The sequence below is a fragment of the Oncorhynchus gorbuscha genome, linkage group LG16 (genome assembly GCF_021184085.1).
Source record: "Oncorhynchus gorbuscha isolate QuinsamMale2020 ecotype Even-year linkage group LG16, OgorEven_v1.0, whole genome shotgun sequence".
Classification (NCBI taxonomy): Eukaryota; Metazoa; Chordata; class Actinopteri; order Salmoniformes; family Salmonidae; genus Oncorhynchus; species Oncorhynchus gorbuscha.
In genome coordinates, this window is record NC_060188.1 from 81690437 (window position 1) to 81717421 (window position 26985).

General features: G+C 44.1%; 4 protein-coding genes and 2 long non-coding RNA genes across 8 annotated transcripts; 3 read left to right on the forward strand and 3 right to left on the reverse strand.

Annotated features, from left to right (window-relative positions):
• Positions 1–1913: 1913 nt before the first annotated feature.
• Positions 1914–2831, reverse strand: LOC123999201. Its single transcript, XR_006832407.1, has 3 exons — positions 2766–2831; positions 2559–2638; positions 1914–2248 (listed from the first exon to the last, which is right to left on the reverse strand). It is a non-coding gene; the product is annotated as an uncharacterized LOC123999201 (long non-coding RNA).
• A 132-nt stretch (positions 2832–2963) lies between these two features.
• On the reverse strand, positions 2964–4930 carry LOC123999202. Its single transcript, XR_006832408.1, has 4 exons — positions 4231–4930; positions 3376–3696; positions 3140–3232; positions 2964–3040 (listed from the first exon to the last, which is right to left on the reverse strand). It is a non-coding gene; the product is annotated as an uncharacterized LOC123999202 (long non-coding RNA).
• On the forward strand, positions 4904–8057 carry LOC123999200 (protein SREK1IP1-like). Its single transcript, XM_046304733.1, has 5 exons — positions 4904–4997; positions 5391–5435; positions 6761–6919; positions 7354–7426; positions 7531–8057. The coding sequence occupies exons 1-5, from the start codon at positions 4985–4987 to the stop codon at positions 7694–7696; spliced, it is 456 nt and encodes a 151-aa protein (XP_046160689.1). The 5' UTR covers positions 4904–4984; the 3' UTR covers positions 7697–8057.
• A 221-nt stretch (positions 8058–8278) lies between these two features.
• Positions 8279–12613, forward strand: LOC123999197 (peptidylprolyl isomerase domain and WD repeat-containing protein 1-like). The gene is made up of 11 exons (XM_046304728.1): positions 8279–8426; positions 8634–8736; positions 9097–9200; positions 9323–9443; positions 9624–10071; positions 10219–10409; positions 10743–10932; positions 11400–11581; positions 11737–11818; positions 11921–12103; positions 12269–12613. Exons 1-11 carry the CDS (start codon positions 8294–8296, stop codon positions 12410–12412), a joined length of 1881 nt encoding a protein of 626 aa, XP_046160684.1. The 5' UTR covers positions 8279–8293; the 3' UTR covers positions 12413–12613.
• Positions 12614–12921: 308 nt separating this feature from the next.
• On the reverse strand, positions 12922–20859 carry LOC123999198 (E3 ubiquitin-protein ligase TRIM23). Of its 2 annotated transcripts, none has more exons than XM_046304730.1 (11): positions 20708–20859; positions 19750–19912; positions 19229–19350; positions 18425–18703; positions 17795–17977; positions 17289–17504; positions 16944–17078; positions 16712–16841; positions 16523–16633; positions 15748–15872; positions 12922–14730 (listed from the first exon to the last, which is right to left on the reverse strand). In XM_046304730.1, exons 1-11 carry the CDS (start codon positions 20801–20803, stop codon positions 14551–14553), a joined length of 1740 nt encoding a protein of 579 aa, XP_046160686.1. In that variant the 5' UTR covers positions 20804–20859; the 3' UTR covers positions 12922–14550. The 2 variants fall into 2 exon arrangements, with proteins under 2 accessions (XP_046160686.1, XP_046160685.1); XM_046304729.1 differs by having other exon boundaries at positions 16712–16865.
• Positions 20860–21123: 264 nt separating this feature from the next.
• On the forward strand, positions 21124–26265 carry mzt2b (mitotic spindle organizing protein 2B). 2 transcript variants are annotated; one of them, XM_046304731.1, is made up of 5 exons: positions 21124–21266; positions 21633–21845; positions 22219–22385; positions 23465–23605; positions 25000–26265. In XM_046304731.1, the coding sequence occupies exons 2-5, from the start codon at positions 21652–21654 to the stop codon at positions 25155–25157; spliced, it is 660 nt and encodes a 219-aa protein (XP_046160687.1). In that variant the 5' UTR covers positions 21124–21266; positions 21633–21651; the 3' UTR covers positions 25158–26265. The 2 variants fall into 2 exon arrangements, with proteins under 2 accessions (XP_046160687.1, XP_046160688.1); XM_046304732.1 differs by lacking the exon at positions 23465–23605.
• Positions 26266–26985: the final 720 nt, after the last annotated feature.

Here is a 26985-nt window from a genome sequence, read left to right on the forward strand (position 1 = left end):
TGTATTTAAAATGTTTGTGTGTACTTTTACAACAGATAGTGTTCAATCAATCAGATATGGTGTTTGTCATTGTAATTACCTTGGACTTAGCTACAGTAGTGTAGCTAACTGTAAAGGCTCGCACACATCACACCAAATGTGGATCTAGAGATTGTCTGCCGATCGTTCAGCACAGCGTTTTAGGGATCACCCGCTGTAGACGTCTTACAGCCGACATGTTTGACAGATTCTCGATTTAAAAATGGGTGCCCACTCAGTTGGCAAAATGACAGACGCACTCTGTTCAGAGGTGCTCAGTACTCTCGGCCAGCAAACGCCACTGGAGTGTCTGAGCCCCGAGTTGCTCTGCATAAGTTAAAATGTTAAATGTGGAGAGTGAGGAGTCATTGTTGAGTTATCAGTGTCGGCATGCAGCCTACAGTACAGCCTGTCCATCGGATTAATGATGCCCAATGCCATTACTGCAAAGCTGCTGAACTACACTGTTGTATTTCTATAAAGAGGACCGCTGGTATTTTCAGTCATAGAATGAATAGAACAGGATTCCCCATTCAAGTCTATTATTAGTTCTATTCAATCTATTTCTGTGTGTTCAGTAATACCGCATCATAACATTTATCACAAGATTCCTTTGAAGATCACCTATTTTTGTTAAAAAATATCAAATGAAATGATCTGTCTTTCATGGCTGATTTCCTTGTGAACTGAACCAACCTGTCAGGCTGGGCTCCCATGTCTACGCCATAGGTCTACGCCATAGGTCTACGCCATAGGTCTACGCCATAGGTCTACGCCATAGGTCTACGCCATAGGTCTACGCCATAGGTCTACGCCATAGGTCTACGCAGTACGTCTACGCAGTACAACAGCACCTCAGCCTGGCTAGTCTACAGAATTACAACTGCCTCTGTACCACTGATTTGACATCACTTTCTCTTGTACAATAGCGCCACTTGTTGGATATCTAGTCAGGTCTCTTATAAGAAATGTAGCAGTTAAAGGCCCAATGCACTCAAAATTCAGTGTCATATTGTGTAAGAGCTGATGAAACTAACACTGGAAAAGTGTGAAAAAAATGTGATCAGTGTTATTTCTTGTTGCTGACCAATAATAAAAAGTTCAAAACTTTTGCCTATGACAGCTAGTTTTCCATTTTCCTTTTCCCACAGAAAACTCTGACAGTCCTAGCAAAATTCTTGCCTGAGAAATAGTTATTTGCTAAAAAAACTAACATTTTTGCCCATTTTAATGGAAATCTATTACACAAACCAGGTTTCAATACAACCTTTTAATACGAGCAAATTGCATGTCGAGCAAAAGCTCAAATAAATTTGTCCTCAGAAGAGGGTGGTGAAGGGACATTTTGTTTTTTAATAGAAACAGAAAATGTTTCGGTAAACTTTCCAAATGTCGACAAAACACGCTAGACATGGTGGGATCTTTTTGCGTCTGTAAAATTAATATGCAAGAATGTCAGTTGAAACGCTTTTATGCGCAAATATTGATAAAATCGAAGTAAACTTGGAGTCACGCAATGACATGTGTGGTCCTCCAACCGCGACTCAGGAAAGCCTGCAGTTTATTAGGCTACAGATGGAAGGCAGTAATGAACATCACAGGGTGGTGAAAGTGCAAGGTGATGAGCTTGATACACCTTTCCAATAAATATTGAGGGTCTCATTCTGGTGACATGATGATCGATCCTTGGCTGTCGTTTGACAAATAAAAATAATCTTGCTCCTTTGTCCATAATAATCCCACGCAGGCTATACAGGTAGAGTATTTGTGAGCTGTTGGCTAGAGTTTACATTCCCTATTGTTTTTATGCATACAAATCTGTCGACAATTGGATGGAAACCTAGCTAGTAAGGTACTTAACTGTTATCCAGAAATTATTTGATAATAATATAAAAACAGCTGCATTGGGCCTTTAATAAAAAGTGGCATAAACTCTGAACACTGATGAACAAGCAACGTAAACAATGCTATTATAGCGTAACATGTGAGAAAACATTCCTCAAATTAAAAATAGGTGTGTAAAAGGCATTTAGGCTATGCTGTGGATGGTATATCATTTTTGTGTAATCAACCTGCAGTTGGTCCTCTTCCCTCTGTTCTCCTCACTGGGGTCTGTACTCTTCTTCTCCTCCATCTTCTTAGAGATCCTCTCCCTCATTTCCTGCCTCTCAGAGTCATACTCCTTTTCATCACCATCCGCATCTCCCTCCGCAGCCTCATCATCCTCTCCCTGAACACAAGAGAATGTGAGAGAGAGATGAGAGAAGGAATGGAGAACACTCAGAGAAAATGTGTTTTCCAACAAGTTGAATGGGATGCATTATAATGTGATGCATTTGGTCTTGATTGAGCAGATAACATGAAGGAATAAGAGCATAACTCTGCTGCTTCTCCAGCTGCACCGTGGCTTTTCTCCTTCAATAACAAGACAAATAGATTCAAATAAATAATATATTAACTAATTAATTTCATTCATTGTCAAAACAAGATAAGTTGAGGCAGCAGAACATGGTGTCTGTACTACATCTTAGTGTACTGACTTGTTGACTGTGGGGACAGAGCTAAGCAGTGGAACATCCTTCAGCAGGTCATGACTGCTTTTGCTTTTCCCCTTCAGTGTCTGGATGAAAAGAAACAAGGTGTGTGTATATATATCTGACAGACAAAGAATGGGTGACACAATACATAAGATGGTGAGCTTGATTTGAAGTGCATAATAAGAATAACACAGGTCATGTTATAATTACCTGGCTGACTTGAGTTACCATCTCCCCCTCAGCTTCCTCTCCGAATGACAACAGACTAAAGTTCCTGACAAAACAAGTATGGTCGACCATTCATAACTACAGTGCCACGCTTCCAAGTCAGCAACAGATTGAGAGTGAGGAGCAGAGAAAGTGTGTATAATAGTAAATTAAACACTGTTGCTTTGGACAGATTTCTTGCCTTATTTTTTGTCTTGATCCTTCTGGAATTTTTTTGTTTCACGTGGAATGATGTCATCGAAGGGAGAATGTAACACCTGCAGAGAAGATTTAAGGAAACAAAGTCTGGCGGAATTGGAACAAATGAATGGTCAAAGTGCTAAAATACTATAGTGTGATGTAAACCCAACCCATACCTCAGTGGTTCGTAACTTGTGTGGATTTAAAATGTCTTTCCTCTTGATCACACTCCACTTCTGCTAACCTGAGCATGTTGTACACTGTATCACCTGTATTAAGGAAAGGAAGACTCATTTACAGGAAAAGATGGCTTCTAGAATCTGTTTGCTGCATTTACAACAGTTGGCTCAGATTACAAATGCTGCATACTAAAAGATTTACAACATGCATGGATCTTCTTTAGGCGTTTTACCTTTCCAAAACTGGTGTGTTTGTTGTTGAGCTCATCTGCCCGGCCAAGGGTGAAGAAGAACTGGCTGTCGTTGTCATGGGGCCCTGCGTTGGCCATGTTATCATTAGTAGCAGTAGTATGGGTGAGTTGGCAAAGGTTCCAAGTAGAAGAATTCTGTTTATGTCTAGTCTTATCTTATCTTTTGGGGGGATTGAACATGATCCGAGATAATGAGGTGATGAAACAGTGAAGGTTAACCTTGAACTGCCATCCATAGACGGACTCTCCACCCTCCAGGTGCCTTTGGGATCTCCTCCTTGGACAATAAACTCTGGCACCACTCTATGGAATGATATTTTAACTTAGTTTACCTGTTGTCCATACAGTTGGTCCTTTTGGTAGGGATGTGAGACAATAAATCACAGGAAGGTATAATTACATCAACTTTTCAAAGTGCTGGTTCAGATTTCTAGCAGAACCATGTAAACAGGTGCACGAGCTAGGCAAGTACGCATGCATCTCGAGCATTTTATATTGTGCATATAATTCAGGTGATAGAAATCTGAACGTACTACCAGCGCTTTGAACATTTGATGTAATTATACCTTCCTGTGATATATTGTCTCAAATCCCTACCGCCAAAAGTCCGAACTGCACAGACAACGGGTATTTAACAATCTGGCTTGTAGAGATCGTAAGAGTAAACTTTCCTGATTACAAACGCTCATTTCTGCCCAACGTACGATTCAATGCAATTCAATGTCGGGTTTCTAGACAAAGATCATTTGTTCTGAATGATCACTTTATCACGCAAGCCATTGTAGTGACAGTGAGATATTAATACGTGTCACCAGAGGAACAAATGCTCGCGCTCACCTTTCCATTTGATGGAGGCTCTTGAATGTAGATGTTGCTCATTCTGTCGTTGAGATCAACGAACAACTAGAAACCGGAAATCCGTTGTTTTTTCAGCAGTAGAATAGATAGCTAATTTACTTTTTTTTCCCGAGAATTCAGCACTAAGTGGTTTGCAAAGATGTAGAGATGAATGTCTACATTTCTTGCTAACCCAGATTACTGTCAACCACCATGTTGTTTAATCATGGGTGCTTTATTTACCTCGAGTCAATGGGGGTGAAGGATATTTGCCAAGTCAATGCTTGGAAGCGTTTTTCCCTAATATTAGTTCGAGGGTGATATTTTTCAAATAGTAACGAACTATTATTACATATTTGTAGGAAAATTACGTAATTACACAAATCTGTCAAAATATAGATTAATCATTATTTTCATATTCATCCGTGTGTTACATTGTATGTTACATTGTAAACAATCCCACTAAAACATCGCACAGAACATAAATTAGCTTGAAGGAGGCGTGCACATTTATATCAAGAAACCCCTCATTATAAAAGATATATGAAAAAGAAGAGAGTCACAAATACTAGTAAATTAGAATTATTTCTCAAGTAGTGCGTGAAATCCGCTCAAAATGCGGTTTTATCAAAGACGTTACAGAGAACAAACCCGTTGATATTTCCTACCGGAGCTATTTTGTAGAGGACCCACTGGGAACTTTATGGTTTGAAGTTTATGAACGCAACAAGGTTTTTGTCAATAACGTGTGATAATGGCTGCATCTGGTATGTTTGATCCAACTTAAAACTAATCGAATGTCATATTAGAATGGCAATTGGAGTTAGCTGGCTATAGCCTAACTATCGAATAGTTGCCTTTTTTATGGAATTTATGGACTGCTAGGTTAGCTAGCCTTGCACCTCTGATTAGCTAGCGTGATTGTGCTCAATGTTTAGATAGCTAGCTAAAGTTATTTCGATAATAGTTTGTGTATGGCAGTTTAGCTTCCCTATTCATTTGATAATAGTTGTGTTATGTTATAGCTAGTCTCAATGTGAATCATAGAAGGAATCAAATTATTTTAGGCGTGGAATATAACGTTACAGGCCTACATTTTTGCTACACACCAACAAAGCAAGAACATTTCTAAATTATTTGATTTCTCACTTAATTTGCAGGTCCCAATAAGGACATCAGAGCTGGGTGTAAGAAATGTGGTTATCGTAAGTCATCTTTATTGCTTATATCATGTCTCTAACTCTACATATTCAAGCCTTGTGAATACAGTTACAACATGGTCTTTGCTGACCCCTGAGTGTGTCAAATCACATTTTATTGTTCACATACACATGGTTAGCAGATGTTATTGCGAGTGAAGCGAAATGCTTGTGTTCTAGTTCCGACAGTGCAGTAATGTCTAACAAGTTATCTAATCTAACAATTCCACAACGACTACCTTATACACACAAATCTAAGTAAAGGGATGGAATAAGAATATATACATTTATGGATGAGCGATGACCGAGCGGCATAGGCAAGATGCAATAGATGGTATAAAATACAGTATATACATATGAGATGAGTAATGCAATATATGTAAAGATTATTAAAGTGGCATTATTAAAGTGACGAGTGATCCATTTATTAAAGTGGCCAATGATTTCAAGTCTGTATGTAGGCAGCAGTCTCTTTGTGTTAGTGATGGACAGTCTGATGGCCTTGAGATAGAAGCTATTTTTCAGTCTTGCGGTCTCAGCTTTGATGCACCTGTACTGACCTTGCCTTCTGGATGGTAGCGGGGTGAACAGGCAATGGCTTGGTAGGTTGTTGTCCTTGATGATCCTTTTGGCCTTGTTGTAACATAGGGTGCTGTATGTGTCCATGAAGGCAGGTAGTTTGCCCCCGGTGATGCGTTGTGCAGGCCGCACCACCCTCTGGAGAGCCTTTCTGTTGTGGGTGGTGCAGTTGCCGTACCAGGCGGTGATACAGCTTAACAGGATGCTCTCAATTGTGCATCTGTAAAAGTTTTAGGGTTTTATGTGACAAGCCAATTTGAAGAGGCGCTACTGCGCCTTCACCACGCTGTCTGTGTGGGTGGACCATTTCAGTTTGTCTGTGATGTGTACGCCAAGGAACTTAAAACTTTCCACCTTCTCCACTGCTGTCTCATCGATGTGGATAGGGGGGTGCTCCCTCTGCTGTTTCCTGAAGTCCACAATCATCTCCTTTGTTTTGTTGACCTTGAGTGAGAGGTTGTTTTCCTGACACCACACTCTGAGTGTCCTCACCTCCTCCCTGTAGGCTGTCTCGTCGTTGTTGGTAATCAAGCCCACTACTGTTGTGTCGTCTGCAAACTTGATTATTGAGTTGGAGGCGTGCATGGCCACGCAGTCATGGGTGAACAGGGAGTACAGGCGGGGGCTGAGCATGCACCCTTGTGGGGCCCCAGTGTTGAGGATCAGCGAAGTGGAGATGTTGTTTGTCATAATCATAATCATCATCATCATTTCCTTCATTACTCTCTTCTCTACCCTTGTCATTTCATCAGCGGGCCACCTGACGTTCGAGTGCCGTAACTTTGTGCGTGTGGACCCCCGGAAAGATATTGTCCTGGACGTGAGCAGTACAAGCAGCGAAGAGAGTACGGAGGACGAGCAGGAGGACCTGCCTAACGACAAGCTGGGCCAGGGAGGAAAAGACTCAAAAGGTCAATACAGTACAACAGACAATTTTTTTAATATTTTTTATTTATTTAACCTTTATTTTCTCAGTACTGAGACCACGGTCTCTTTTGCAGATAAGCCCTGAATTACAGAAAATACACACATCAAAATGCAAGCAGAAAGAAAAACACGGCCATAAAAAAAGACATTCATCAGTAATAAGGTCCTCAATCAGCTTTCTGAATTGTCTTAGAGGCACCAAAACATCACATTTAAGAACATTTTGAAGTTTGTTCCACAAACAACAGAACAATAGTTATGTTATAACAGACTTAGCACTGCTGTATTCCTCTGTTATAACATACACAGTTATATGACCTAGTCTTGGCTGCATCGCCTGTGTTGCGCTCACTTTTATTCAACTGTTTTTTGTTGTTGTTGTCTGAATGGTTTTGTATATTTGTCCTGATTGCTGTAGGTTCCCAGGAGGACACCAGGAAAATTAAACACAAGAGGAGGAAAAGTAAAGACAGAAAGTCTGAAAGGAAGAGGTACGTCACATTGTCTTCTAATTCCAGTATCTGTGATAAATAATTATGCCTATTATTAGTGGTGTTGTATGTTTAATAACTGTGGAAGTTGTCATTTTTTGCAGGTCCTTTTCATCAAGTGACGAAGAAGAGAGCAAGAAGAGAAAGAAACACAAAAGCCACAAGAAAAAGGGCAAGAAGGAAAAGAAGGAACGTCACAAGAAGAAGCAGAAGAAGAAACATGATTCTTCCTCATCTGACAGCTCCAGCAGGTCCTCTGACACTGATTGAGAAGATGGAACATTTAGGGACAGATTTTCTGAGTATTTGCACCTGTCATTTAACAGAGGAATCAAACTAAGACATGGAAATGTATTTAGACACACTTTACCATAAAATATTATAGAGTTTTTAAAAACTTTAATTTGACATTTTGTTCTATGATTTATGTCCTATGGAAAGTAATAGGTGCAGACACTGAGTGCATCTGGCCCTCGCGTTTCACAGATTCAAGGTCTGGTCAATATAGCCTCTGCTACAAATGAAACAATGGACCCACATTTACTGTTACTTGTTTGACTTTGGTGAATGTTGAAAGTATTTTTGTTGTTATTGATGGAATTTGTTATTAAAGGTATTCTATACATAGAAAGCTTGTAGATTATCTGATTTATTAGCAAACCGTTTGAACGTTTTATTTTCCAAGTGTTGATCTTTCAAGTAAATTATCAGAATGGAAAAGGCAGATGAAAGAAAGGTTAGATGCAGAGCCATGCACTTTAATTCCACGTCTGTACTGCAGGGAGCGGTATTAAGCTATTGAGTTGTTCTCCAAGCCCGCGGTGAACGGATACGGAAACCGAGGGGAAAACAGTGAATTTTGCAAATATGGCGGCCACCACAGAGAACGCAGATCTGAAACGAAAACTAGACGATAATCAGGATGATGGAGATGCTGGAGAAGAGGAGGAATGGGTTGGACCCATGCCAAGCGAGGCGACACAGACCAAGAAGAGAAAAGGTTTATGATGGAAAAGCTAACCAGCGAGATAAAGCAACTTGAGCTAGCGAGCTATGTTGCATTGCTGGATGTGTGCTAACTTCTGCGCTCCTCGCTATTAAGCTAGCCAGAGTGCCTAGCGCTCAAAACAATTTCCCAGAACAAAGCTGAAATCGTGTTGCTCTCATTGTGATTGCTTCTAACAATAGTGGTTTTGTTTTCGTACAGTGCTGGAGTATGAACGTGTGTATTTGGACAATTTGCCATCGGCAGCAATGTACGAGAGGAGCTACATGCATAGGGATGTTATAACGCACATTGTCTGTTCCAAGTAAGTATTGTAACGTTCGATAACTAGCTATTGCAGTTTTCTAGCTACAGGTATATGGTTCTTTTTCGGTCATCACTAGTTACCACAGCCACAAAGTCATAAACCCTGCCTATGTCTACAGTTGATCTTCTTCACATCGGATTTTGAACCCTTAACTACACTGGTAACCTTATGCTTAACCCTTCATTAGGGTTTTCATTCATATTTACGATATTGCCAATTTTTACTTGCGGCTGTGGTTCTGTCTTGCTGATTTGTTACTTCTTGGTACATTGATTTGTGTTTTCCCGGATGCCAAATGTTACACACACACCAATGGTGATCACTCTGCCTCATAAACTCTTCTATTTTCATTTCCAGGACAGATTTCATCATCACAGCCAGTCAGGACGGCCATGTGAAGTTCTGGAAAAAGAAAGAAGATGAGGGGGTGGAGTTTGTCAAACACTTCCGCAGTCATCTTGGTACGAATAATGCCTCTATGAATTAACATGTATCTTTATGCAACCTCAGACTGGGCTTTAGATTGACTGAAATGTAATTTCAAGGCTATAATTCACTGTTATTCTTGTTCTATGTGTTACAGGAGTTATAGAGTGTATTTCTGTCAGTGCTGATGGAGCTCTATTCTGTTCTGTTGGGGACGACCAGGCCATGAAAGTCTTTGATGTGGTCAACTTTGACATGATCAACATGCTGAAGCTGGGGTGAGTTTGCATCTTTTGCCTATTGTTTTTAAAGGTGAAACATTTAGCAATTTAGCTTGTTTTCTTAAAGCTTAAAGATATCCCTTCTCCCGCTTCAAAAACACCATACGAGTTATAGAGCTACGGCACATATTTTATTCCTAGTTGATCTGCCATTCCTCTGCTCTGTGTGTTGTGTAGTTTCCACCCTGGCCAGTGTGAGTGGATCTACAACCCAGGCGATGCCATCTGCTGCGTGGCCTGCTCCGAGAAATCCACTGGGAAGATCTTCATCTATGATGGACGAGGAAGCAACGAGAAGCTCCACACCTTCGACAAGATGCACTCCTCTCCACTGTCCCAGATCCGCCTCAACCCTAGATACAGGGTTATCGTCTCCGCAGACAAGGCTGGGATGCTGGAGTATTGGACCGGCCTCCCCAGCGAGTTCAAATTCCCCAGGCACGTGGACTGGCAGTATAAGACTGACACAGACCTTTATGAGTTTGCCAAAAACAAAACCTACCCCACCAGCCTGGCCTTCTCCCACGACGGGAAGAAGATGGCTACCATCGCAACCGACAGGAAAGTCAGGATCTTCCGCTTCCTGACGGGAAAACTGATGAGGGTGTTTGATGAGTCGTTATCGGTAAGTTTCCAAACTGTAGCACAGTTTAATAATAAACTGTGCTACATCTTGTTATAATTTATCACTGTTTCCCACATTTCCCCAGTGCATTTGTCTGAACTGTGCTCATTTCTCTCATCATGGCCCATCTCTGACCTGATCCTGTAGAAGTTCACAGAGCTGCAGCAAATGAAGCAACAGCTGCCAGACATGGAGTTTGGTCGGAGGATGGCGGTGGAGAGGGAACTGGAGAAAGTGGATGGCATCAGGCTGACCAACATCATCTTTGATGAGACGGGTCACTTTGTCCTCTACGGAACCATGCTGGGCATCAAGGTCATCAATGTGGAGACCAACAGGTAGCATTTAAATGGTCAAAATGGATTTAAGACAGTAATATCCTCTAAAAACACAGTGGGTGTCAGCCACTGAGAGCTACAGGGAGAGCAGGCTTTTTGCACCAAAAAAACTCATTCAACTTATCAAGCTCTTGATGATACGTTAATTAGTTGAATCGGATGTTTTTAAGGCTGGATGGACACATTTTGCACACACTGTTGCTCTCCAGGGCCAGGGTTGTGGACTGTCTCTAACCCTTGCCCCAACAATGTTTTCATGAAACCCCTTTGTCTTGTGAAAGTGACGAGAGCATTAGTCTAACATGTTTTTATTTCCCACCCATGTGTGTTCAGGTGTGTACGTATCCTGGGGAAGCTAGAGAACATTCGTGTGGTGAAGCTGAGCCTGTTCCAGGGGGTTGCCAGGGCATGCAATACAGCTCCCACTATCGAGATGAAGGCATCAGACAACCCGGCCCTGCAGAGCACAATGCCAGACCCCACCATCTTCTGTACTGCTTTCAAGAAGAATCGCTTCTACATGGTAATCAACTGTATTTGTCCCTGCAGGGCAATTGTAGCCCGTCCAAAAGAGAAATGGTATATTACTGTTGCTCCCTTGCAGTGCTGCTATTTATTTATTATAAACTGGGTGGTTTCAAGCCCTGAATGCTGATTGGTTGAAAGCTGTGGTATATCAGACCGTATACCACGGGTATGACAAAACATTTATTTTTACTGCTCTAATTACGTTGGTAACCAGTTTATAATAGCAATATGGCTCCTCGTGGGTTTGTGGTATATGGCCAATATACCATGGCCAAGGGCTGTGTCCAGGCACTCTGCGATGCGGTGTGCATAAGTACAGCCCTTATACCAGCCATATACCACACAGCCCTTGGCCATGGCAATAAGGCCATGGCCTTATTGCTTCATTCTTTGCCATATTTTCACCCGCATTACATAATTTCCTTGGGATTTTTGTCACTATTCCTTCTTTTGTCTTGGTAGTTCTCCAAGAGGGAGCCGGAGGACACTAAAAGTGCAGAGTCGGACAGAGACGTGTTCAACGAGAAGCCGTCTAAGGAGGAGGTGATGGCTGCTACCCAGGCAGAGGGGCCCAAGAGGGTGTCAGATAGCGCTATCATCCACACCACCATGGGAGACATCCACATCAAACTGTTCCCTGTCGAGTAGGTCACCCTCTGTTGTTTGAGGGCTTACTTTCCATTTGCAATGCCATGGGTTCTGTCTGTTAACTTTCCTCAGAACCTATACAGTTTTGCAATTATGATATATTTTATTGGACAATTTTACTTATGTTTATAGGCTACTTTATGTATCTCAGGTGTCCCAAAACAGTGGAGAACTTCTGTGTTCACAGCAGGAATGGTTATTTCAATGGCCACATATTCCACCGCGTCATCAAGGTAGGACATTTTAATCACTGCTCATTGTTTTGACTTTGTAGTAGGAACTGAATCACAAGATGTGACAGACTGTTTTGACTGTTCTCTTTCCTCTCCACCCAGGGCTTCATGATCCAGACAGGTGACCCTACAGGGACGGGCATGGGAGGGGAGAGTATCTGGGGAGGGGAGTTTGAGGATGAGTTCCATGCCACGCTGAGACACGACCGGCCCTACACACTCAGTATGGCCAACGGAGGCCCCGGCACCAACGGATCACAGTTCTTCATCACCGTCGTGCCCACGGTAACTCTTCACTCTCTGTGAAGTCTGATCTTTTACTTTCTCTGCATTCCTTCAGTTGAAGTAATGTTTTTATCCCTGTTTTGTCAAGTATTGTACATTTCTGCATTATGTACAAAGACGTTCAAATAAACCTAAGTGAACATCTCTCCCTGCTTATCGTTACAGCCCTGGCTAGACAACAAACACACAGTGTTTGGAAGGAGTGCCAAAGGAATGGAGGTGGTTCAGAGGATCTCCAACCTCAAAGTCAACCCTAAAACAGACAAGCCGTACGAAGACATCAGCATCATTAACATCACCATCAAGTAATCATGTTTCCATCTCACCAATATGTTGTGTACTATTACGTTCCGTTTTTAAAGTAAAGTGTTGGATTATTGAAGAATGCATCTTGCCGCCTGTTGTATTTTTCTATCTTGGATGTGAGAAATTAAGAATTTGTTGGTTGCTTAGTAACATGTTTGTCAACAGAGCTGTACTTTGAATAAACCAGTGTCTTGTTAACATTCATTCCAGAACGTTCAGATAGAAATGTCCATGTTACTGGCAACATATAGAATCATTTTAGAAAAGTTGCAGCTGGATAATAACTAAATGGGTTGAATCATATAAGCTCTCGAGTGGCGCAGCATCTCAGTGCAAGAGGCTTCGCTACGGTCCCTGGTTCGAATCCAGGCTGTATCACATCCGGACGTGATTGGGAGTCCCATAGGGTGGCGCACAATTGGCCCAGCGTCATCCCGGGTTTGGCCGTCCATTGTAAATAAGAATTTGTTCTTAACTGACTTTACTTAAGGTAACATTTTTAAAAAAAAAAGCAACATCCAGACAGTTTATTTAATCGCGATTTACAAAAGCCAGATCAAATCCACGAGTAACATGTGGATGTGCAATGTGCTTCAAAATGTTTCAAAAACTCCTGTCAGAATGTGAGATGCTTTAACAGAGGGCTCTTCACACATGCATTTTATTCCTACATAGAATTTGTAACATTACATAGCAATGAGGAAAGTGAATTCAAACCAAAGGATGGTTCCTCCATACAATAACAGGAGTTGAAAGGTGTTTGGTTAATGTTTCGACTAAGTTTCACATCTACATGTGGGTAACATTAATGTAGAATGTAACAATCAGCACTCCAGACAGATGGGCTAAAACAGAAGACCATCGCAGGTTGTGATGAAAAAATTCAAACCAGGGGTCCTGGTTTCAAAATAAGCCAGTAGGGCACAACATTCTGGAAGGTTCAGAAATATAGTGTGTAGATCATCCTGTCAATTAGATGAAGGAATCATGTCTAGTCTATACATCTGCAACATGAGTCAACCGTTGCACCCTCATGAGCACAACCCAGATGTACTGAAGCTGCAGAAAAGTGCATGCAACACACTCCACAAAACAGGTGGGAGAAAGATTTCATATAACACTTTAGATATTTCCCACCACAGCTACTACAATATCCCCTACCCACCCAACATAAATAGCTTTTTCACTCAACTGCACAATTTAACCAATGTCAATAATAGCTGAACTCAGCCCACTACCGGTGTCATTTCAAGACCTGATGCTGCATTACATGAAATCATCACAAGTCAAGTGCATTGGTACCAATGAAGAAAATCTACAACATGGAGTTTCGCCATGAACTGAATCTCATCTGATCTGCATTGAGGCAATATGGGAATGTGTAGTCTTATAAGCAGGTTAGTTTAGTAAGCTTGAGGGAATCCCTATAACCTGGCCCTGTTAGCATACCCAGGATAGACCAGAGTACAAAGCATTACGACTAATGATGGATTCACTGGCTGTGGGTAAGAAGCTTATCTGCAGGTTAGGGGTGAGAAGGGTAGAACGGCTATAGGATGTAGGGCTAAGGCCTTAGACTAGGGCCTTGGTATGGGGTGAAAGACTAGGGCCTTAGTATGGGGTGAAATGTAGGGCTAGGGCCTTAGTATGGGTTGAAATGTAGAGCTAGGGCGTTAGTATGGGATGTAGGGCTAGGGCCTTGGTATGGGGTGAAATGTATGGGATGTAGGGTAGAACTGAAAGGTATGGGATGAGACTTTGGTAGGACTGGTCTTTAGGGTATGGGTTGGACTGGGTCTACCATAAGCCAATCATCAGGTAAAAGGTTTATGTAGATGTGACTGGTGCAGGTCTATGGTGGACATGTTTTTAGGGTGTGGGTGGTTTAATAAGATCGTTCTGGGATCTATGGTAAGGGGTTTTACTTGGTAACAGAAGTCAGTCATCAGGGGAGGTCTAGGCCACGTCCAGTACACCTGCAGCAAGGGGAGGTCTAGGCCACGTCCAGTACACCTGCAGCAAGGGGAGGTCTAGGCCACGTCCAGTACACCTGCAGCAAGGGGAGGTCTAGGCCACGTCCAGTACACCTGCAGCAAGGGGAGGTCTAGGCCACGTCCAGTACACCTGCAGCAAGGGAAGGTCTAGGCCACATCCAGTACACCTGCAGCCACCAGCTGTCGGGACAGCCAGTCCAGGCCCTCGTGGAGCCCCATGCCACTGCGGGCGTCACATCCCTGGATGTGCCAGCTCCTACCACAGCACAGCTTATGGAGACTCAGCAGCTCCGTCATCTCCTCCACCGACACAGCCCCAGGGACATCCTGCAGGAAGGGATAAACGAGTCAATGGTCACGTCAGCCAATCAACATTTGAGTAATTTAACAGACACTCTTATCCAGAGCTACTTACAGGAGCAGTTAGGGGCAGCAGGTAGCCTAGTGTAATCATTAGGACTGGTAACCAAAAGGTTGCAAGATTGAATCCCCGAGCTGACAAGGTACAAATCTGTCGTTCTGCCCCTCAACAAGGCAGTTAACCCACTGTTCCTAGGCCATCATTGAAAATAAGAACAAATTCTTAACTGACTTGCCTAGTTAAATAAAGGTGTAAAAATAAAAGTGCCTTGCTCAGACAGATTTTTCACCTAGTAGTCTCAGACACATCAATGTGCGTGTGTATACCTGTTTGTTGGACCAAGGGGTTGTGTGTGTGTGTACCTGTTTGTTGGACCAAGGGGTTGTGTGTGTGCGTACCTGTTTGTTGGACCAAGGGGTTGTGTGTGTGCGTACCTGTTTGTTGGACCAAGGGGTTGTGTGTGTGCGTACCTGTTTGTTGGACCAAGGGGTTGTGTGTGTGCGTACCTGTTTGTTGGACCAAGGGGTTGTGTGTGTGCGTACCTGTTTGTTGGACCAAACCTGTTTGTTGGGGGTTGTGTGTGCGTACCTGTTTGTTGGACCTGTTACCTGTTTGTTGGACCAGGGGTTGTGTGTGTGCGTACCTGTTTGTTGGACCAAGGGGTTGTGTGTGTGGTACCTGGTTGTTGTGTGTGCGTACCTGTTTGTTGGACCAAGGGGTTGTGTGTGTGCGTACCTGTTTGTTGGACCAAGGGGTTGTGTGTGTGCGTACCTGTTTGTTGGACCAAGGGGTTGTGTGTGTGCGTACCTGTTTGTTGGACCAAGGGGTTGTGTGTGCATACCTGTTTGTTGGACCAAGGGGTTGTGTGTGTGCGTACCTGTTTGTTGGACCAAGGGGGTGTGTGTGCGTACCTGTTTGTTGGACCAAGGGGTTGTGTGTGTGCATACCTGTTTGTTGGACCAAGGGGTTGTGTGTGTGCGTACCTGTTTGTTGGCGAAGATGAGCAGCAGGGCGTCTCTCAGCTCCTTCTCTGTCAGAAGTTTGGCCAGTTCACTGTGGGCCTCCATCAGCCTATCCCTGTGACAGCTGTCAATCACAAACACCACCGCTGAAGAGCGAAAGGAGAGAGAAAAAATAAGTCTCTTCACCCAAATCATCCTGATAACACTTTACAATTCTCTTTTCAAAATCAGTACATTTGTCATAGTTAGATATACAATGAGTGTACAAAACATTAGGAACACCTGCTCTTTCCATGAGAGACTGACCAGGTGAATCCAGGTGAAAGCTGTGATCGATTACTGGTGTCACCTTTTAAATCCACTTCAATCAGTCTAGATGAAGGGGAGGAGACAGGTTAAAGAAGGAGTTTTAAGCCTTGAGAGAATTGAGACATGGATTGTTTGTATGTGTCATTCAGAGGGTGAATGGGCAAGACAAAAAAAATGGAAGTGCCTTTGAATGTGGTAAGAACCGCAACGCTGCTGGGTTTTTCACACTCAACGGTTTCCCATGTGTATCAATTGTCTGTTACCCAAAGGACACCCAGCCAACTTGAAACAACTGTGGGAAGCATCGTAGTCAACCTGGGCCAGCATCCCTGTGGAACAGTTGACACCTTGTAGAGTCCATGCCCTGACGAATTGAGGCTGTTCTGAGTTCTGAGGGCAACTCAATAGTAGGAAGGTGTTCCTAATGTTTAGTATACAGTATATGTTAGGGAAGCAGGTAATATGGCAGAAAGAGGTAAACAGATACCTTGTGTGTTCAGGTAATAGTGCTTCCATAGAGGCCGTAGCTTATGTTTCCCACCAACGTCCCAGATGGTGAACTTGAGGTTCTTATACTCCACTGTCTCCACATTAAAACCTACAGATGACAAGGAGGAGTGGCTCGTGGCTATTCAATTCAGGTACATTTTAATGACTGACACTGTTGTGGGTTTACCTATGGTAGGGATGGGCTGCATAAACTCGTCCTGTTTCAGCTTGAAGAGGATGGTGGTTTTCCCTGCACTATCCAGTCCCAGGGTCACCACCCGGATCTCCATCTTAGGGCCGATGTGGACCCGGTTGTCCTGGAACAGAGAAAACAATGTAGTCTAAATTAAGTTACTAATTGTTTTTCAATGGAGTGTATGACGTTCTGTAGTCCTACAGAGTAAAGCAGAGTGCTGTACCTTGGTGAAGGTGACAGGGATACCGGCGTCAAGCTGGATGTGGTCGGCCAGCTCAGTGAACTGCTGCTGCTGTTTCTGCAGAGTCTCCAACAGTCTGTTGATCTCCTGCTTGGCCAGGACCACTCTGCAGTCATCCTACAGAGAGAGACAGGGAAGACATCAGTCAGGACTTAGGAAAATCACATTTGTAAATTTCCTATCTGATTTCAGACCATACAAAAGTCCTTAGGAAGACCTTAGTGGTTCTTGTTGAAAAAGAGGGTACCATCCAGTGCAAGCAGAAATGACATTCCTACAGTGTGCTCTAGAGATGTTATCCCCACCAGTGGCCCATTTGGCTCCTACCTGCTGCAGTGTCTTCTCGCAGTGCAGGCAGGCTGTGGAGACCTGGGACAGTAGGATGGTCATGTCTTCCTGCTGTTGCCGGAGCCAAATGAGCCTTTCCCTGACATGTGCGTCCACTACACTGAGCGCCATCTCCTCCTGTCTGCACAGCGTCTCGTGGAGGTCGGCGAAGTAGGCCCGTACGCAGGACCGCGCGCTCTCTGCCGTGCCTGGGACCTGGGGAATACACACAGACGACAGTCCATCAGGAATACACAGATTACACACCGCATTATGAAATATACACTATGATAAACCATAAGCAATGTTATGACTTTTTGGAAGGAAATACAATAATGTTTCCCAGGACTTTGAGATGTAGCTACCGTAATTTGTAAACACAGTAACTGCTTTATAACGATTATACCTCAATTACATTTGAATAGCCTATCTATCCACTTTGAAATCTAAAGTCAATCTGTTGTTTTGTATGCAAAAAGTTGTTATCCACAGCCAGCTGTTCTTACATGCTCGGTGTGTGCCATGCCGATGCCATCCTCCACTATCCGTTCTCCTCCCTCAATCTGCTGTACGATCCCAACCAGCTTCCTGGAATATTCCGACACCTCCTCTGTGAACGTCCGGATACAGTGGGCCATGTCCAGGATAGACGCACGGATCTGATTGGCTTCTGCCTCCAGAACTGCATGCTACAGGAAGGAAGCAATCAGCAAGGAGAAATTAACACAATCCTCATTAGTATCGTGGCAAGGAAACAAAACACGAAGCGTATTCAACTTCTTTATGAAAATGTTGTCATCCAGAGTCACGTTTATTTATTTAGCTACAATATAGCACACAATATTTGACATCCAACAGGTTTTTAAAGGACCAACGAGTTTGGTCTGCTTTCTATTTTTGCCATGGACAAAATATTGCGATACAGGGATCGTCACAGCTCTAAATCACACCAGCTGAACTACCAACCAGTACAACGACAAGTGACCATTCATTTAGCTATTCTGATTTGCTTGTTGTCTCTAGTGCTGCTAGGAACGTTGCTTCAGTGATTGACCTGTCAGTCAGTCAATAAATAAATAAATACAGCAACCAGTGAGGCTACTCCCAGCTGACTCGTCCTCCTCCGCCTTCCGTACCTTGTGTCCCTGGTGCTTGCCGTACTCTTTGCACACGCAGCACATGAGCGGCCCAGGCTGGCAGAGCTCCTCCTGACAGACGAACTCGATGGCGTGGACCTGGTGCTGCGGGCATAGTGTCTTCTCGTGGGGCTTGTCTGCCAGGGGTACCTGCCGGTGCTTGGCCAGGGTGCGGGTGGAGTGGGTGAGCTGGGAGCAGTCGGCACACAGGTGGGTGGCACACACCGTGCAGTACATAGACGCCGTGTGGCTCTCGTCCTCGTCACAGCGGATTATTGACTGGAGGGGAGAACATACGATAGTGTTGCATTTCATGTGTCGTTGTCATTAAGTAAGTGTCCTTGAGAATTAGATGGATGCATGTTAAAAGAACTAGGCAGATCAAAGCCAATTCCCATAGCGTAGCTTTAACCTATCCTTTCTGTGTTTTCAGATAATTGCAGATGAAAGATGGGAACCCAGGGTGGGGGTAACTACTGCCTACCTCAAGATGGGAACCCAGGGTGGGGGTAACTACTGCCTACCTCAAGATGGGAACCCAGGGTGGGGGTAACTACTGCCTACCTCAAGATGGGAACCCAGGGTGGGGGTAACTACTGCCTACCTCAAGATGGGAACCCAGGGTGGGGGTAACTATTGCCTACATCAAGATGGGAACCCAGGGTGGGGCTAACTATTGCCTACATCAAGATGGGAACCCAGGGTGGGGCTAACTATTGCCTACCTCAAGATGGGAACCCAGGGTGGGGCTAACTATTGCCTACCTCAAGATGGGAGCCCAGGGTGGGGCTAACTACTGCCTACCTCTCCCATGCCTGTTAGGGCATCTTCTGCCATGCTCAACTGGCTGGACGCTCCATTCTGCAGCCTCTCCAGAAGCTCCAGCAGGGCAAAGTTCTTCTTCAGACCCCACACACCAGAGTCCCCTGGGAGACACAGTCAATAAAAAGCATTCATTCATCATCAAATCATTCACACATTTCCCAGAGGCGATGGACTAAAAGCTTACAAGTAAACACGTTTTTTTTGTTTGTTGTTTTTTTACCTTTATTTAACCAGGCAAGTCAGTTAAGAACAAATTCTTATTTTCAATGACGGAACAGTGGGTTAACTGCCTGTTCAGGGGCAGAACGACAGATTTGTACCTTGTCAGCTCGGGGATTTGAACTTGCAACCTTCCGGTTACTAGTCTATCGCTCTAACCACTAGGCTACCCTGCCGCCCCAGCGAGATGTTAGACCTTATATTGTGATGGATGTTACATCACGCTCACTGACACAGGAACACAAAAGGCCTGTATAGAAACTAAATCCTACGGAACTCACCCAGCTCTGTGACCTGTCTGTCGAAGGGGCAGCGGATGGCTCTACCATGCAGGGGCAGCCGGGTCAGACAGTCATGACAGACTGTGTGACCACAGAGCAGCAGCCGGGGGACCTTGTCCCCCTGGAGAGAGAAGACATCTTCACACACCCCACACTCCAACACCTGGGGACAACAACACACATACAGGTCGCGTCAACCACACACATAGGTTGAGTTTACTTAGATGGACCCCTTGTCATTGCATATCAATTCAAAATGGACTTATTTCTGCATGGACTGAGATGGTGTCTGTGTCATGTTTCCTGTAGGCAAATTCATCTGGCTTCTCATGGAACTCATTTGGTTAGTGTAGTGTTGACGAAAAGTCACACAGCGCACTACACATGGTGGTTTGTTATTAAAGTGCGTAGCTAGCTAGTGCGACAACACTAGCCTGCCTGCGAAATCTCCATTTCATTGAAGTTGTCATGCAAAACCGCACAACTTTATGAAGGTGTTAAATTTGTTTTGAGGGTGATTCCTGACTCAACTGTACCCAGCTAGTGACTTTTCAGGTGGTACACAATGTTCTACACAAAGAAGTAGCAAGTTAACAAATGTTAGACTGTGTATCAGCTAGCGGATTAGCGCCATAACGTTAGCATGCTATGCTGCTAATGAGAGGTGGAGTTAGCTGATGCAGTTGCATGGTTGATACAAAAAGCTGTGATCATGGCACTTAACCCAGATGGTGATTCTGTCTGTAATCTTGTGGATTGCATGTTTATTGTCTACGCAGACACACACAAAAATTCAGGCCGATCGTTTGACAATGGGTTTACGGCCCGGCCCGGCCGCAAAACAGCAGAATTGAGAGTTCCCCCGATCCGAGCGCCCTGGTCGGTAATTTGAGCAAACGGCGTATCGCCTTCAAACGTTGTTTATATTCTTATTTAGACGTGCAAGTATTCAACCAACCTTCACGGTGCTGCTTGTGGCCCCCCTGACGTGCCGAACACAGACATCCATCGTTGCTGCGGTCCCCTGCTTGTTTACACCCACAGCAGCGGCCATCCTAGACCTAGGACTAAACCATTTACACAGTTAGTGTGGATTCGAAAATACATATGCCGAATATCTGTAGGCCACAAATTTAATTTGACAAAATAGAACTATAAAATGTAACTTTGGTGCTTATTTTGTGTTGGATCGATAAGAATTAGAAAATACGTTTCATATATATATATATATATACAAAAAATGTAAGCTACAATGAAACTGGAGACTATCCATGACCCCTTATATGGACATGGAAGAGTCCGTTAGCTGTTCGCGTCGGTTCTGAGGTTTTTAGATTTTAACGCCCTCTTGCGTTTTTCTGCAACACTTTCCTTTTTTTGTATAACTGTGACGTAATTATTCCGCGCCTATGTTTTGAACAAACACGAATGACAACCGTCAGGGCAAACAGCCTGATCATTCCCCCTAAATAAGTACCACACTCATTCAATAACCTCTACCCCCACTTAGTGCTGAGGTAAGAAGCTTTTCATGTGCAATAATGTTACCAGAGTTGAGGTATTGGCAAGCGGACGCCGCGCATTTCCACGAGTGGATGCACGGCGCCGTATAGGGCTAAGTTAGTTAAATAGCGACGTTAGCTACCTTTCGTAGCCAACATTCACAATTCTTACCAAACAAATATAGATTGCTAGCTAGCTGACGAAGTTGCTAAAATGACATTGGAATGTTGTATGGTACTAGAGACGTGCATACCACCAATGAGTGGACTCATCAAAAAAATGTAAACAATGGAGAAAATGCATGACATTTTTGTTGTTGTTGATTGAATTGCTAATGAGATGCCTTCATACTGATCTCCTCCCTCTCTCTTGGCCCCCAGGTGACTGAAGTGACCCGTCATGTCTCACTCTCAGCAGCAGTCCGCCCCCGGGCCCCTCCCCACGGCCCCAGACTCCCCTGCCATGGGCGTGACGGTCAGCGGCAACGTCACCAAGTATGCCATGAAGAAGAAGAAGATCCTCAACGCCGAGGAGAGTGAGCTATTTGAGTTGACGCAGGCCGCAGGCATCGCCATGGACCAGGAGGTCTTCAAGTAGGTCTGAGAGGGGGCATCTCAATAGTCTAACTTGGCTTCCTTTCCTCATCAATCCTCTCCTTTTCCTCTGATCTGAACACACAATCACCTGTGTTATTCTGAGCTGGTATTTTTAACCCATCTTATACGACAGACCTAGACTCGGACTAATGCATTGATCAGGCCAGTACACTGACTGATTTTGTGTGTGTGTGTGTGTGTGTGTGTGTGTGTGTGTGTGTGTGTGTGTGTGTGTGTGTGTGTGTGTGTGTGTGTGTGTGTGTGTGTGTGTGTGTGTGTGTGTGTGTGTGTGTGTGTGTGTGAGAGAGCGAGAGAGAGAGAGAGAGCGTGTACACTGTATTCTTAGTTTAATCCTTGTCCTCTCCTGTAGGATCATTGTGGACCTGTTGAAGATGAACGTAGCTCCACTGGCTGTGTTCCAGACCCTGAAGGCCATGTGTGCTGGCCAGAGGATAGCTGACACCTCCATGGGAGACTCCTCCACTGCCTCCTACCCCAACACCACCACTACCACCACAGCCCCCACAGAACCCAGAGGTCAGTAGGGTCTGGATCAGGTGGTGAGAGCGCTAAAGAGGGATTGTGGTTTTCTGTTCCGCAAAACAATACTGCTTTCTCATTGGTAGCCCAGCCAGACTATATAGCTCATTGTTTCCTCTACATAACAGTACATGTCTCTCGGGTAAGGACAGACAGGGAAGAGTGTTAATGTTTCTATAGCCTCAGAAGTTATGTTAGAAATCCTAGGGAATTTCCCTTTATGAAGATGATAAAAAAAAGGGTGGAATGTGGTAGAAACTAGTGTAGAAACTAGTGTTATGTTTTCCACTTATCAAACCAATTCAATATTTAGCGTGGATGGTGCTCCAAACAGAAGTTGTGTTTCTGAAAAATGTTCAGACTTGCAACCTAGATTCAAAACTAATGTTGTATAGCTTACTAAAACGTTGTCTGACGAAGTAGGAAAAGCGAGACACAATGAAATACCTCTCCCGAGGGGAAATGTAATTTCTACTCAAAGCCAATCAAATGTGAGCGTTGAATGCCAGCGCTCCCATTGTAATGCAAAGACCAATACTAAAGTTCTCCAGACTTCCGCTAGTTTAGTCAACCAGATTTGGAAGGAGAGCCACGGGAGACTCTACCGTAGCATAACTGGACCTGTATGTCTTTCTGTCGGGTAAGGACAGATAATTATTGTTTTTATTATTTAGGTGGAATAGAAAATATAAATATCTTTCTGTTGCTTTGCTTGCTTTGCAGCCTTCTGATTAAACCCTTGTATCCTGCTCAGACAGGATATTTCCCCCTTTCACTTCCCCAGAGTCTCTACACCTAATCTTCCAATGTCTCCTATTCCCCCCACTAACTAACACATTGCTGCTATTGTCTTCTCCACTTCACTCCACTGTGGCCTTGGCCAGCCAGCTGAATATAAATGAATGGAGAAGAGAATAGGATACATTGGCCTCCAGTCAAACACTAACTTTACAATGTTACCTGTATATTTCAGTTTGCACTCTAACTCCTCTCCAATTCTTCTCTATGTGTGTTTCTGTGTACCTGTGGTGTGTATGCACAAACACTCTATGTGCGTATCTATCTCGCTGCTGAAGAAGAGGACTCTGTTGTGTCTGGCACTAAAAGCTTTAAGCCCCCTGCACCTCCCCCCGCCTCCTCCTCCTCCTCTGCTGGCCCCAGGCCCACCAGGGTCAACTCTAAGATGGTCTACGACACCTCCTCTCCTCACTCTCAAGGTCCCCTTTTCACTCACTCATTTTCTTCCCTCTATCCCTCCATCTCTCTCCAGAAACTCTTGAACCTCTCTGTTTTTTTGCCCGTCTGGCTCCAGTACTTCAATGTCTTCACCTTGTGCACTGGGTTTACGTGTACAGTGTGTAGGATCTTAGCAGTGTGTGTGCGTGTGGACTCAGGTATACTCAGTGTATTAGGTACACCGCCCTGTTCATGAAAATGGGTTGCTCCTACAGACAGGGAGTCACGTGGCCGTGGCTTGCTATATAAAGCAGGCAGACAGGCATCGAGACATTCAGTTACTGTTCGTTTGAAAGTTTAAATGGCTAAAACGAGTGACCTCAGCGACTTTGAGCGTGGCATGATCGTCAGTGCCAGACACACCGTTTCAAGTATCTCACACACAACAGTCTAGGGTTTACCGAGAATAGTGCAACAAACAAAAAACATCCAATCAGCAGCAGTCCTGTGGGTGAAAACAGCTTGTTAATGAGAAGTCGAAAGAGAATGTCAAGAGTTGTGCAAGTTAACAGATGGGCCACAAACAGGAAAATAACATAGCAGTACAACAGTGGTGTGCAGAACGGTATCTTGGAACACAAAACATGTCTGTCCTTTCACGGATGAGCTATTGCAGCAGACGACCACACTGGGTTCCACTCCTATCGGCTAAAGCAAAAAGCGACTCTTGTGGGCATGTGATCCCCAACACTGGACAATTGAGGAGTGGAAAAGCATTGCCTGGACCGACGAATCCTGGCTCCTGTTGCGTCATGCTGATGGCACAGTCAGGATTTGGCATAAGCAACATGAGTCCATGGCCCCATCCTGCCTGGTGTCAACAGTACAGGCTGGTGGCGGTGGTGTAATGGTGTGGGGAATGTTTTCCTGGCACACGTTAGGTCCCTTGATACCAATTGAGCAACATTTCCATGCCCCAAATAATTCTGGCTGTTCTGGAGACAAAGAGGGGTCCGACCCAGTACTAAATAGGTCTACCTAATAAACTGGACTCTGAGTGTATGTGCGTTTGTTCGTTAACCTCATCTTGCTGTTTTTGTGTTTTCTCTACTCATGTAGACTGCAGCGCTATATTTGACAAAAAGTTTTTGACTGCATGGTTTTGAATTTGATACACCTGCTTGAGGGGGTGGACATTTTCCCCATAGGGCGATTTAGGAAGAGTCTAGACTGAATAACGTGTTCCATCTTCATTGCTGTCTGTCATGCTCTCATAAGTGTCTCATTGGTCTCTCATCTGAACATGCTCATCTGCATGTTCTTATCCCACCCCAAACACAGCCATTTTGCCTTGCATGACAGCTACACACACACACATACACACACACACACACACTGCAAACCATCCCTCTCACCCTTCTCTTTGTTTTTGCAGTGCGTAGTAAAACGGGTGCTGGCCACGGGGAGAAGAGCAGAGAGGGTTCCAGCCAGAGGGTGCCACGCCAGCCCAGCGCCACCAGGGGGCAGAAGACCACCAAGAGCTCTGGAAGCAGCAGCTCCTCCTCACAGGTCACCCCAACTACCACCAACTAGACCCCACAGGAAGGAGGGATGACTGATGGGGCACCTCACAAGTCTTAAGTTGCTTCCTCTCCTCGTCTTCTTTCCTTCATCTACATTAACTCCTCTCCTCCTCGGTTGAATTAAGATAAATTAATATAAGACAGTTGTTTTAGTGAAGGTATGAACCTAGTCCCATGTTGCTTTCACCTTTCATATGCTTCCACGTCAGATCAGTAGAGGATGAACCTTGTTTCTGAAAGTCAGAATCAGTGTGACCTCTAATGCTTACCTCTTAGTCACCAGTGCTGATTTTCAACCTGCCAAAAGGCTGGGAGATGTGCCTCTTTGGGTCCAGAGTCCATTGGGATATGTTAGCGTATCATGGTTGGGTTGAGGATAAGGGTTGACAGAAAGAGTTCTTAGTACAGTACCATAAAAAACACCACTTTTGGGGACACCTTGTATAGAGGTCCTCTTTGTCTACCATGCTGAAATCCAACACAATACTGGGTCTTTTGTTGTAATTTCCTTTGGCTTAGCGGGAGTTACTAGAGTACAGCCAATTCTGTTGCCTCTCTCGTCCAACACAACGGACTGCTGTTGTATTCTGCCTGATACCCACGAGGAGAAAGTGAGTGAAGAGGCAGCAGTTAATGCTGTACATGCTTGTTCCAAAATGTTGTCAAAATAGAAATAACACTTCTACAAGCTACTGCGTGTTCTTTTCTCTGTCCACCATAATGACACCCAACACAACACAGTCTACTGTGTCATGTGTGTACCTAGGAGATGGTGAGTCAAATGTGGTGGGCTTTGTGATGTTCGGTCTACTGTGATGCTACAGCTGGGAAGAGAGAGAACGAAGCACTGTACATGTCACCTCTCTGGGACAATGCCTCATCGTATAGCATTGGTTCAAATTCAATCATTTTCATATTCATACCACTGATATTCTAAAGTTGACCTCTTCCTTCATCTCTCCCTATCTGTAAATACTGAACAGATATGTTATATGCACTATGTATATCTATTCAGGTTCCTGTTTCTGACATTCTCCAGTGAATCTTGTATACAGGACAATGAAATGTGTACTGTTCATCGTCTATTTGACTCCAATAAAGACTTTTCGCCAGTGCAACATTGTCTGTTCAATGAGTTGGGCCTGTAAGGTATGTGGTGACATGGTCTCTCCCTAAACGGCTGGTGTGATGTGACAATGTATTGTCTTCTCTCAGGGACAGACTCAAACATTTACTGAGATGTGTCTGGTTTCTTTGGCCTATAGGGGGAACTGAAGGCACATTGGGTGTGCCTGCCAGCAATCTTACACCAAATCCCGAGTGGCGCAGCGGTCTACGGCACAGCATCTCAGTGCTAGAGGCATCACTACAGACCCTGGTTTGATCCTAGACTGATTCACAACCGGCCGTGACTGGAAGTCCCATAGGGCGATGCACATTTGGCCCAGTGTCATCTCGGTTAGGCATTTATTGTAAATAAGAATTTGTTGTTAATTGACTTGCCTAATTAAATAAAGGTTTAAAAAATATAATCCAAAATGTAAACCCCCCCTACACACACACACTAAGCATATTATGTAGCTCTCGGATGTATTCAATGAGATGAAACATTCAGAACATTGCACAGGTTGTGGCCCAATGTGTGGCCAATACGATTCCATATTTTACATGACAATTATATTCTACGTTCTGTAGCATTTGCCTTTTATCCAACTTTACAGTGACCATTACTTTGAATCTACATTTTGTCTGTGTATAAGGAAGTAGTGTTTGTTTGTTTACACGTACTTGTGTTTCAGGGACACTTGTGTGCATGTTCGCATAAGAGAGAGTGTGTG

Excerpts from the sequence above, each read along its gene's own strand:
- LOC123999198 (XM_046304729.1), bottom strand. The coding sequence starts at position 20,803 with ATGGCCGCTGCTGTGGGTGTAAACAAGCAGGGGACCGCAGCAACGATG. Across the intron at positions 17,505-17,794 it reads GCATGGCACACACCGAGCAT|GTCCCAGGCACGGCAGAGAG; the intron begins GTAAGAACAGCT and ends TGTATTCCCCAG. Across the intron at positions 16,634-16,711 it reads GCAGCCCATCCCTACCATAG|GTTTTAATGTGGAGACAGTG; the intron begins GTAAACCCACAA and ends TGTCATCTGTAG.
- LOC123999197 (XM_046304728.1), top strand. The coding sequence starts at position 8,294 with ATGGCGGCCACCACAGAGAACGCAGATCTGAAACGAAAACTAGACGAT. Across the intron at positions 10,072-10,218 it reads TGTTTGATGAGTCGTTATCG|AAGTTCACAGAGCTGCAGCA; the intron begins GTAAGTTTCCAA and ends CTGATCCTGTAG. Across the intron at positions 10,410-10,742 it reads ATCAATGTGGAGACCAACAG|GTGTGTACGTATCCTGGGGA; the intron begins GTAGCATTTAAA and ends ATGTGTGTTCAG.
- LOC123999200 (XM_046304733.1), top strand. Across the intron at positions 5,436-6,760 it reads GTGTAAGAAATGTGGTTATC|CGGGCCACCTGACGTTCGAG; the intron begins GTAAGTCATCTT and ends TCATTTCATCAG. Across the intron at positions 6,920-7,353 it reads GGGAGGAAAAGACTCAAAAG|GTTCCCAGGAGGACACCAGG; the intron begins GTCAATACAGTA and ends TGATTGCTGTAG.
- mzt2b (XM_046304731.1), top strand. The coding sequence starts at position 21,652 with ATGTCTCACTCTCAGCAGCAGTCCGCCCCCGGGCCCCTCCCCACGGCC. Across the intron at positions 21,846-22,218 it reads ATGGACCAGGAGGTCTTCAA|GATCATTGTGGACCTGTTGA; the intron begins GTAGGTCTGAGA and ends CCTCTCCTGTAG. Across the intron at positions 23,606-24,999 it reads CTCCTCTCCTCACTCTCAAG|TGCGTAGTAAAACGGGTGCT; the intron begins GTCCCCTTTTCA and ends TTGTTTTTGCAG.